General features: G+C 38.3%; 1 protein-coding gene across 1 annotated transcript in view; it reads right to left on the minus strand.

The window, feature by feature from the left end:
* LOC119655444 overlaps nucleotides 1–8,747 on the minus strand; it is a 311,173-nt gene extending 302,426 nt beyond the window's left edge. The window contains exon 1 of the mRNA XM_038061338.1: nucleotides 7,498–8,747. Coding sequence (XP_037917266.1) covers nucleotides 7,498–7,554 — 57 coding nt within the window. The 5' untranslated portion in view covers nucleotides 7,555–8,747. The remainder of the gene's footprint in view (nucleotides 1–7,497) is intronic.
* Between the last annotated feature and the right edge of the window lie 3,986 nt (nucleotides 8,748–12,733).

Raw genomic sequence — 12,733 nt, forward strand, 5'->3', positions numbered from 1 at the left:
AAAATTAGACGTAAAGAGTTGGGTTCAACGACGCTGAGTCCTGCTTTACGTCTGAGCCCTTGGCTGAGTGTGTAAATACAATATAATGTAGGTTAAAAGGAAGTATAGCAAGGAAACAGAAACTGAAAGCTTGGGATGGCAGTTAAAGTGGCTGAGTAGCTATCTCTCTGTATTTGTTATGCGCATAGTGGCCGCAAGGACTCCTTTTTTTACGGTGAACCTTAAATAAACAGGTTTTTTTCTTTGTGCTGGACCAGTAAACTTTTCAGGAGCTCCTTTCGAGTGAGGATTCGATAGTGTACAGATCTTAAATTTGCAATGAACTAGATTGCTTTACAAAAAATTACAAAAATATCCTTTAAAATATTGCTTAATTATTTAGCCTAAACCGATGTCTAGAAACTTTAACTTAAATATTTAAATTTAAACATTCATTTACCTCATTTTTTTCCATATTTAAGCATATTTACGCAGGTGGCTTACATCAAGCTTTGACTACCTTATCGTCTTTTGCATTTGGGTTGAAGTCATTATTTGGATAGTAAATAATTTGTGGACACTAATTAGTTCGTTTTCAAAGCATTGTTTGATAAGAAAACTCGTTATGGCTTGCACTTTTGCAAATAATAAAATTAAACTTTAAACACTTTTCCATAATTCAGATAATTTTCTTGAAATTGTGATGACTAGCAGTTTTTCTATCAATTTTTATATGCATGGATATGAGTACTACTAAGTTTCATGGAATTGGGGGGAACAGTTCACAGTTTTTGTTACATCTCCGCTCATTAAGGACTTTGCTTTTAAGGATTGAGGGGGTCCTAAGGCTGCTGAAAAAAGATATTTTCTTCTATTTTTTGGCCCACTGACCATACTGACTCGTCCAGGACGGAGACCACTCATCAGACGCTGCCTCGCCTTTGGCTTCGAAGCAGGGCTTCTAAGGGAGTCTAAATTCCGAATGACAGGCTCACTAATTTTCTATTACGCGTGTCAACATGTTCAAAAATTTATCTAAATATTTGCATTATCTTCGCCTTTCTGAAATTCAGCAAATGCATTCCCCAAGAAGGCATAGGAACAAATAAATTCAATGATAAGACGTTGCAACTAGAATAAACACCATTAGTTCCCCACAATTCGTACCCTCGCCAGGAAACACACATATATCACCCTTGGTAAGTGTCATACTGCCTTCCAGAGGTGTATCACAAAACAAACGAACATTAATTGTGTGTTCTTGAAACTCGTTACAAAAGGGAGAAGTTGTTTGGTTTAATCACGTGCACTTTCAATATTGCAGTTTAATTATGGACTTGAAGTACTGTACTACAATTAATGATATAGTGTTTCGACCCCGATTTTATCGCGATGAAGGAAATTAAAAGGGAAAAATCAAATCAACGCAGAAGTGCATCCGTACATGTCACCGCAGATTTTAAAGAAATAAAAACCTTAAGCTGTCTTAGAGGAACAATTATGCCTTCCAGGTCGGAAAAGTTGCTTAGTAACATTCGCAAAATATTTGAAGGCTCTCAAAATTAACCCACAGAAAAATAGAATCAATAGGCCAGCATACATACAGCCTAAATCACAAATATATAATGAACAAAGATTCCATCTGAGATATAAGCGTAAGATTGGCACAACAGTATCCACAATTTTTGTTGGCATTTCTTGGCGGCAAAAATTTAGATTTTCTTTTTCCGAAAAGGAAGAACAAATTATTACAGAAACGATAGAAGGCATAATATGCCTTTTGGAGATATCCACGAACTTTTTTGATGAGCAGTAATCAACTGATTGTCAAAATGCCTTGGTCGCTAAAATTGAATGATAGCACCTTGGAAGACAATCTAGAAGGAGGTCAGTCATTAGATGATGCGAACTAAATAACTCTAGCACCTATAGAAGAAGGCCAACGCTCAACAAATCGAATCTTAGCCGTCATATGTAATATTTTAATGGTTTCCCAAAACGCAGGAATGAAGGAAATAGAAGAAAGAAAAAATCGATTTGTTGGTTCATCCTCAAGGTTTGCAGTGGAGGACCGAGGACCTTTTTGACAAGCGTCAAAATAGGTTGGTTTTCCCTTCCTTTTGAAAAATTTTCTAAATACAGGACAACTACTATTTCGGTGTAAAATTTCAAAGGTCTTCGGAATAAAAATCAGACCATTTCATAAATTACAGATTGAGAACTGAAAACAAGACTACATCGACAGAACAAGGAGAACTGTTACCTATGCTACTGCAGTATCTCCCGAGCGTGCTCCTGACGCTTGGTTTAATCTAGAATACGTGATTAAAAGAATGGCCGAAAAGGTGGCCAGAGACAGGCTGTAATGCACCTATTACTTTCTACGTGTCTAAAATATTTTCCAAAATTTTGGAACAAGCAATCAGATTTTAAGCTAGTGAAGCAATTGGTAGATACCAAAGATGCTTCTGAACTGGGATATTGAGAATTGACGTAATCAAAAGGGGCCTACAAAACTGTTAGAAATTCAAAATCGATGTGCTCCAAATATTCTTCGATGCCTATAATAGTAAGATTGACCAGGATGTCAATGACTCACTCTCACCACTTACTCTTACAAGGAAACTATATACTTTCTATCTAGTTTGTAAAAGGGACACAAAAGTGGACGATCCGGAAAGAATGCATCTGCGACCTGAAAAGCCCAGCCGGCGGGATATCATCTTTTCTGTCCTGAAAATGTCATGCTCTTGTGTATAGTCTAGGTCTTCATCACAATAGAGTGCAGGTTAGAAATCAATAACTAGATAGATGTGATTGGAACGAATATGAAACTGGAGAGCATGGATCCTTTCCTATTAAATCAAGGACAAGAGCACAAAAAATACGCTGCTATATAAGTGCTGCCAAGTTTTTGGATACGACATAAACCTCGTACGTGATTCGATTCAGACAAACCTAAATAATTTGAAACAGCAACCGAAATATAAATAAGACCAACCCACCAACCACCCATCAGATAAAATAGGCTAAAGCTATTGTTTGGCGTGACATTTTATTCGCACCTATGCACTATCCCTTCAAGCTTCAAATGGTAACTTCCTGAGAAACTTAGAATTCCTCTGCGTATTTCTAAGGCGACTATCAGATTGGTAATCCTGAAATAGTAGATTGCACTGTAGTACAGTAGACAAACCGAAATACGTGGCCTATCCACTCCACATTGCCTTCTAAGTACCACATCAGCAAGTATCTGGTCAGCACAGAGGTACCCAGAATACAATCTAGTCTCTTGCCGATGAAGTTTTTGAAGTGCTGTTTACGCGTTTCAGGACAACTTTAGTCGTAGCGGAATATTAAAAAATGAGAAGAGAAATTCGGAGAAATTACAGGCCTTCATGAAAATTTTCCTTTCAATGCATTCTCACTATGGACTTCACAGCAGTCTCTAGGCAGACAAACAACTTATTAATAGCACATGGCGAACTTTTGTAAAATCCTCTTTCCTATCTTCCTCTTGAAAGTACGAATTTCAAAAATTGTAACTTGGATAGACCTGGGTCTCTGGCAAATTGCAGTTATGTAAACTCCTAATGATACCAATATCCAGAAACAGTAGAACTCATCACGGTTATTTGTTGATGATATCACAGCTTTCAAAGTCCTTTTTACTAGAATCCGAAAACCAGAGCAATTTCTGAGTATTAATTCATCCTTGCAGCTCTCCATTCGAAGGTATTGAAAGTATCCAGTTAACCTTGTTCGTATTATGATGCTCTAAGCAATCCATTCATTAGCGTAAAGTTTCCTTAGTTTACATTTTTTTCGTTGACGGAAGGTCTTATTGACAGAAGAAGCATCGCAAACTTCCTCATATAAAATGTACATGAAGGTCCTGGGGGTTTAACGTGAGTACTTGCCGATTCCGTAGCCTACACAATGACGAAATCTATGAGCGATACCATGACCGTCCGGCTGTGGATAAAATCCGAATCAATAGGTTACGGTGGGCGAGTCACTTAATCCCTAATGTCTAAGATGAAGCGATGGCGTAGGTCAGGACGCCAGACAGCTTTTAGGGATATCGAATTGGTGGACCTCGGCGCAAAACCGGGATGTCTGGACTCAGGCCTACACCGGATACCGGTTGTTGCGCCGTTGATGATGATGATGACTTGCCGTGTAGGCATAATCCCACGATCCTCTTTGGCCGGGGATTGGTTTGGAGACCACAATCAGAGCACTGCCATGACTGGCACGCGGTACTAGTTTATACTAAGCGCAAGCTCAACATTCATATCAATGAATGCAAGGGCTATCTAACATCTCTGCCGAAACTAAGGGGTACGGCGCTCGAATTGTATACGCAACTCCACGCTTGACCACGAAGGAACTCTTCCTGCCATATAGGCATAAACACAACTACCATAAACTCGCCCAAGGGGGCCAACCGTAAATAACCGGGCCTAGAGCACGTCCTCCAGGAATTCTTCTGGAGCGTATGCTCTGAGGGCTATCCGATGGCACCAGCTAACCTCCAATGAAGCTTCGTGACAAAAGCCACTTCACGTGAGTCCCTTGCAGACTCGGGTCTAATCGTCCTCCTTGAGTAGGTGTATAAAATGCACACAGAAAAATAACTTTATCTATTCAGCGATCATTCCCCGAAAGTATTTTTTTTTGAGTCACTCTCTGTAAGACTCGTCTCAAAGCTGTCCACGTACAGAGTTAAACTAATAATGTTGCGGCTTGCCGGGATATGGATGGTGCTTTCAGCCGAACTGGCGGCCCAATGCCTTGAGGGCTCATTTTGCCGAATTGACAGTCCGAACTGAACATAGATGGCGGCTTTAGTTTTTTACCTTCATTTCTGTGTTGAAAATTATCTGCAACGGCTTCATTGGTTTTTCATTTAAACAGTTTTTCTTCACGTAACATGCTATACGCAATTCCCGCCGGAAATAGGATATTCTTTCGGTTAATGGAAAGGATGAAGATCTTTCGGGCTACTTTCTGTGAATCATATATGCCTTATCTGGCTCAGATTTATGTAAAACCCATCCCATCCTCCAATGTAACAAAATGTATCTCCATATAAAGCAAAAAACTTCCAGCCAGGTGGCACTGTCAATAGCATCTAGGTTAGGGTGATTTTTAAATGTTAGGTTATTACTTTCTCCTGTATAAACCGCAACTTCATCTTCAATGTGAATTCACTAGTTTCGTGTAAACATAGATAAGGTACCTTTTGAAATAATACTCTAACCGTTTGTATATATCATACCTAATTTTGTGTGATGGTGAATCTAGAAGGGTAAAGCAACTCAAGACCATCGCAGACGTCCTAAATTAGCATGCGGATGTTAGCATTCATATAATCGTAGAAATCAAGCAATGAAAGGTATGTGCATATCCCCAATGACATTGCCGGTTCCATTAAATTGGGAAATCATAACCGTCACGGAACCGACCTTGATATCTCCGGATCCAATATTACCCAAACTTTTGAGCGCAAATATCACCGCGTTGATGGCTTTGAAGGTCTTTGCAACAACCTATTCATATTTTTTTTGGTTCCATTTGTTGCCAAAGGGTAAATATATTCCTGAAGTTTGAATAAGTTAAAAGACCTTTCTTCAGAGTCGATTTTTGAGGCTGTTACACTAGACCCATATGAGAGGCATGAGACATCAACCGCATTTACAAGCTATCACCGCAAATTTCTGGTAAAGTTTTTAGACTCTTTCTAGAACTTGCTGAAAGAGCCTATATTTCTCCTTTATTGTTGTGCTTTATGTTTCAACTCTCCCAAAAATTTTACCAAAAACCTCCCTTGGGTCTTTGTCAAGGTAAGGTGGAGATATTTTTTGCACTTAATTCGTAGGAGTCTTTGAAGGACACTATTTGATAAGTGTTTCCTTTCAAGTAATCAGCACGGCCGGTTAAGTTTCTATATTTTTCTGGTCGGAAGGTCCAAAAAGTATTTCCTAAAAATCGTTCCTATAATATTACCTTCTTTCAAATCTTTTCTGGATCACATAATCCCATTTTTCTTATGGTTATATCCCCTACGCCATTTTCAATGATATGCTCCTTGGGTTTCATTATCGCTACTGTATAAGCGATAACTTTACAGCATCAGAACAAGCATAAAATTGAACACAAACGTCCATGACGCAATTTGCTATTGCTATTTTTATAAAAAATGCTAACCCATATTCATAGTTGTCGCATACTATATGATGTACATATGCGAATACTTCCATCCTCGATGGTAGATAAAGAGCTAATTAAACTCTTACCATTAACTTTTTTCCATTTGGAAACGTATTACATGAGGGTACAGCGGACTTTGTTGCAGTACAACAAGGAAATTGGATGGTTTTTGTCTTATTAAAATTGGCGCCCAATGTGGGTGCAAATGCATATAAAAGTTACAGATTAACAGCTGCAAAAAGCTATCCAAAACAAAGGGCAATTTTCATGATGTTGCCTTGTCATCACTTGGAAAGTAACATGAGCCCATAAATCGTTGTTATGAAGTTAAACACCTTGGCTGCAAATTGTTTGCACCAATGCTGCTATCTATCTTGTTTTGTTAGCATGAACGGGTCTAATTACTTTTCTGTCTTTTAAGACCCAGGATTTCGCGAACTAGAAATCTGTGAGACTTTCTCCCCAAATCCTTGTTTAGAGTTTATACTGACTTAAGAGCATTACGGTGAAGAAGAAATTGTTGAACCCAACGGATATCAGGCTATGCATATTTGACTATTAAGAGGGTCCTATCAATTTCAGTAGGCTGCAGTCACATAATGCAATATTGTACCCTCACATCAGGAATTGGTCCAAGCATTAATTTTGGAGACGTCCAAATGAAGACGCAAGTAAAAATGCAAAGCAATTCAAAGAGAGATAATTGTTTAATTTTTTAAAAATTTCATAAATACCAGTGCTTCAGCGCTGTTGTTCTAACACCTGGAGCCTAATGATACGAAATCGAAATGTTTGCATTGCACCAGTTACGCGATATCTGCTATACTTTTAGCACCTCATGAACACCTACATTTTTCAGTGGAAATCATTATCTGAAATTGGTGACTAAACAATTCAGCAAGCCATTGTCGTTCAGGTTAAATACAAAAGTAACGCATGTACAGATAGTCATGAAAAATATTCGTGAGTAATATCGTTTGAATTTCCCGGAACTGTTTGTTATCATTTGAAAAAAAAAGCCTATGCCGTTAGCATAAACCTATGTATAATTTAATGCTTTGAAAAAAAAACGTGAGTAGCAAATAATGACTTCAACCATATCTTTGAAATTAAGTTGGACCTCCTTTGTTCTACTATTTTTTACTAACCACCTGCGTAAATGTATATATGACTTCAGACTAAATAAATAAGGAATATGTCACTTACTTTCAGAATATTACCAATTCTCAACCGCAAATATAAGATCTGTTCACTACCCTACCCTTAAGATAAAATATCAAACTAATTTTAGGGGCAACCTACCTTTTTGCCGTCACGAAATTTAACTGTTCCCTCAATAATTGAGCTTATGTCAACCATTGTGCACGTTCAACGTTGCTGATTCAAAATCAGATCCTTTGAAGCAGATTTGGTAACCTTTAATTCCTTCCTTCCCGGACAAACCCCTTCCTTGGCACTTGATAGACGATTTTATTTCACAACCGTATTTGAAAACCCAAATTCACTCATTATTAAACATATATTCTCTCTGTTCCTTTCTTTGTGAAACCAACCCAGAGAGCGATTATATCATACAAATACCATACAAAAGACCCGAGCACATTGGCTAAATGACGTGATAATGGCGGTTAACACGGGAAACACGCTGCGAAACACATTCAGCACGAAATACCAGCACTAAACAGCAATAACAACGACAAAAACGTTGTTGCAATCATGAGAGCACATATTCATGCAAAGTTCGCCAAAGGGCAATCACACACGCCACTCATTGGGATGTTATTCTTTCCCTGCAACAAACCGGACAGACATACAGATAATCGCGAAGATGGACAGACACGACAGATAACCGGGCAGGCAGGTGTAGTATCAAAACGGCCTGTGACCTCAGGCGCTCTTCTTCCACACGCGAAAATAAAAACCCTCGAATAAGGCAATGCCGTAGCGCTCAGGGTAAAATCAGGTGCACTTTGCAACTTTTTAACATTCTACTAATTGCTCAGAACACGACTTGAGGTGCAAACTCTGATCACATTTGTTTTCACTCATTGGCACAAACTAACTAATGGATGTGTCCATGCTCTAGAAAAACCTTTATTTAAATCCCACTAGCCAGTAATTACAGGTAGGTGTCCACAGACCGCTCACCGTGATACGTGAACCCTACAATTAAATTTCAGGGAAACATTTTAATATCAATCACAGTAATTGACACCACAAAATGCACTATAATTCACCGCAATAATCACTGCTGACTTGCTCCAGCCACCAATTAGCCCTAGCCTCATTGGTCTCACCTCATTTCACGAACATACAGAAACCTCCAATTTTTTTTTCACCTATCCACACTCAGCGGATAATAAACAAATTATCATCGGACAGGACAGGTGTCATACCAGTCTTACTGGACACAACAAGCAAACAAGCAAGCAAACTAGGCACGAAAAACAATCTCATGTGATACCAAAAGAAATTCCCGCATATACTATGAAAAATGCAGCGTACGAAAAATCATATAACGGTCAATTCCGAAAACCGACCCTCCACGTTCAGTCAAAGTCAATGCCAGACTGACGATGGGACGAAAAATCAGTTGGAGATACACGCAAGAAACCCAGCTCCAATGTGGTACCAAATTTCATAGCAATGATAGCGCACAAACAGGGTTAATTTTATGCAGACTTTCTCTTAATTCTAGAGGAAATCTACTCACCGTTTTGAGCAAAGAACAGACCAGCATAAGTTCAAGAGATTCAAGAACAACCAGACCAAGCACGTGCGCATGATTCCAGAGAAAATGGCTGCACAATAGATAAAATCTTCCCCCTATTCATTCGTACTCAGAAATGTTGGAATTACTCTCTCATTTTTGAATCCACGGAAAGCCGGTTTGTAACGTTCCAGATTTCATTTGTTTCAAGCGCGAAGAGAACTGTATCCTTAACGGTAAATGCGGGGGACACCTGGCGGTGACTGGCAGCAACACAGTCGTATAGGGTTTAAGAGAGAGAGTTGAACCAGAAGAGAATCTACACGGCCCAAGAAAATTGTACTCAACTGAGCTGAACTCGTTCCAGATGAGCTGTAGTTGCTGGGAGGTAAGGTTGGCTGTGCTTTAACTTTGTTGATTTGTTGTATCTTTTGCAGAGTTTATAACATAGGTACAAACAACCTCTACATGTTATGTGTTCAGATACCATCTATATTTTGAGTTAGCACACTTTTTGGTAAGTTCCGCTATAGATACATAGTTTTTTTTTATTAAATTTTTGTTTTCTAAATACATGATTATCTTTTAATTTCTAGTAATGATGGCTGCAAATAGTAATAAAGCCTTGATGACAAGTTACAACGCAATTTTCTAATCAAGATCGAACGTTTGAAGTTCACTTACAAAGGATGCACTTAGTGAGGTAATGATAATCTTGCCGCTGGATCAGGGCTTTCAATCCTTCGTTCAGGACAACCATTGCGCTCGCCCCTGATTTGACTCAGGTACCCATTCACAGCTGAGTTGATTTTCGATTTAATTTAGCTAAAGGATAATTCATTACGTTTCACTGGAAACGCCTCATCATAAGGTGAAAGCTCTTACTGCAGACAATAATCTTGCCAGTATGTATTCTTCGCAGATCTGGATTCCTAGCAAGAAAAATTGCGAACTCTTGGCAAGATTCGCGAGAAAAATCCTCTGAAGAATTTTTGGCCCCTTACATGAGGAAGGACGATTCCGCAGCGTCTATAACGACGAAATCTATGAGCGATACCATGACGTCTGGTTGTGAAAAAAATCCGGCTTAACAGGATGCTGTGGGCAGACCATCCAATCCGTATTGGTGAGGATGATCCTGCCCGTAAAGTCTATAAGGTTAATATCTATGGTAGAAAGAGAAGACAATGCAGACCCTGTTTGAGATGGAACGATGGCGTAGGTCATGACGCCAGGCGGCTTTTAGGAATATCAAATTGGTAGATCTTCGCAGAAAACCGGGATGTCTGGAGTTTCTTACTAAGGCAGGCGTAGACCGAATACCGGTTATTACGCCGTTGATGATGAGACTTCATTATCCCCACAAGGCTAAATCTTTCACATTGGACACTATTGGGAATATTCTTTATAGAACCAAACTTCAAAAATATGGTCGTGGCCTCGTTTGGGGCACTTCATTCTACGCGGTTTTCGGTTTAGGACGCGTTGCCTTTGGATCAGTCCTACATTGGTTTTTCTATATAGATTTTGGAAGTCTGATTCCAAATTTTCCAAACCAATTCAGAATTTTACAAACTAATTTTAGAACTTTTCAGTCAATTTCAGAATTTTCCATTTCAAATTCAAATTTTTCCATTTCCAATTCATAATTTTTTCAATATTTTACTATCAATTTCTATACCAACTTTTTACCCTTAGATAAAGATAGAGATGGCGTTCTTTGAAAATCTGAGCAGCTCATCAACTTGCTATCATTATTTGATTTAATGGACCGTGTTATTCGGTCTGCAGGACCCCATTCGACCACTATATTCTCAGATCGGTTCATTAAAGCAAATAATGATAGAAAATTGACGTGGGGCCCGGATTTTTCCAAAGGATCCTAGTTCCATCCTTGTCCTTATCTTCAGTCATGAAGTAGGTGAGCAAACTAAACACTGATTTTGAGCAAGTCAACAGGATTTATCTGTTTTTTTATTTAAGAGAGCAATAAATTGGGAGAATCCAATCGAATGTTGCTTCCAGAAAAAGGTAAAATTAGAAAATGTTAACCTATTTGCAGGAGACTTGCGAACTAGTAAGAAATTCTTTGGATTCGAAAAACTTTTTGACATCGTGTGAAAGACATTGTTGTATATTCGCCAAAATATGACGGCCTTATATCGAAAAAATGAACTAGACTTGCATACGGTGGAGTCAAAAATAAACAGGTTGGAAAACTGGAAGCTGAACGCATCAGGTATGAAAGGTTTTGTGTATCTTTTTTATAAAAAAAAATCGATGGACTTTGACCCATCAGAACCTAATACGTAATATGCATATATTTTGTGAGAATATCTACTTTCGCGTAATACTGACACTAAAAGTCTTGAATTTGCACAGAAGCGACAAATTTGACCTAATATAACTTTGTTAGTAATAGTGGGGTTTCCCTCAAATTTGTTAGGATCATGCTCTACGTTATAGCCTACATTGCTGGGAGACTTCGTAATTCTAGGATAAACTTAGCAGGGTTTTGCAATGAAATACTAAAAATTATAGTAATACACTATTATTAACTTTATTTGAACAGATGTCAGTATGGAGTGTACTTTCATTTGATATCCCACATGGCTATATTCGGTGAGAAAAAAATGTACACCCCCTTTTGCATGTATGGGGACCCTCCCTTAAATTCGTCGAATGATGTAATTCACTCTATGCGGGAGTGTCCATATTTCCCACCTTTCCACCAAATTTGATGTCAATCGTTACAATCGTTTCCGAGAAAAATGTATGTAACCGACAGACGAGCAGGCAGACAGTAAACTGATTTTAATAAGGTTTCGATTTACACAAAACCTTAAAAAGTCTAAGGCTGAAAGACGCTTTGCTGACAAGATGATGAAAAAATTGATGGATAAACCTTAACAATTGCACTTAGAATTGGTCCATTGAGCTGGAGTGAATATGAAGCACGAAAAGTTTAAAAGAAGTACTATAAAATGTGGGTCAAAAATATCACTACTGTTATCCAGTTCGTCCCTACACTAACAGTGTATGTGACAACAAACGATAGACTACTGTCCTTTTTTACCACACCTAAAGAATTAATTGCGATATTCAGGAAGATAAACAACAACAGAATACCTTGAAGACACGATACTTCTAACATAATATCGAAGCACTCCCGAGAATTGTTGGCAACCAACGCAAAATTACTAAGGACGAAAAGGGTGGAGGATGATAGTAATCTACAAGACCAGCTGTGTAGCATAAGCATAGCCGGTTAATTACAAGACGAATTTATCTTTTTTTTTCAGCTCTTAAAATCTAAAACGCATTTTTCTGCAATTTCGATATTTTGAAACTCCTTGGAAAAAATCTTCAATTTTGCACTACTTTAGGCTTTCTTCAGTGGTGTACCTCCTTCAATAATGTGTGGAATAACGCATACCTTGCAGGACATAGGAAGAAAGCCCGTGCATTCCTTATCCCATATCCCCATTACCTACAAGAAGTTGGATATAATTTTGAACAAGTTAACGTATCTCATTTGCAACATGGGGTCTTCTTAGAGCTTCTAAGAAAAATTGGTGCCGCATTTGGGAATACCAGTACCGCACTCACTTACAGAGAAACTAGTTTCGTTTTTATAATCAACAAGATTTTTGTCTCAAAAAGAGGAGCACAAAGTGCGATGAATGCCTATGACTTTTATTTTATTGTTTTAGGATAAACTTAAATACGAAGGGGATTGCTTACATAAACAGGGTGGAGGGAAAGAAAGAATTTCTTGGAATAGGTTCCTTGAAAAGTGTTTCCTTTAATATAGCTCACAAATTTTCA

The sequence above is a fragment of the Hermetia illucens genome, chromosome 4, assembly GCF_905115235.1.
Source record: "Hermetia illucens chromosome 4, iHerIll2.2.curated.20191125, whole genome shotgun sequence".
In the NCBI taxonomy this organism is placed as follows: domain Eukaryota; kingdom Metazoa; phylum Arthropoda; class Insecta; order Diptera; family Stratiomyidae; genus Hermetia; species Hermetia illucens.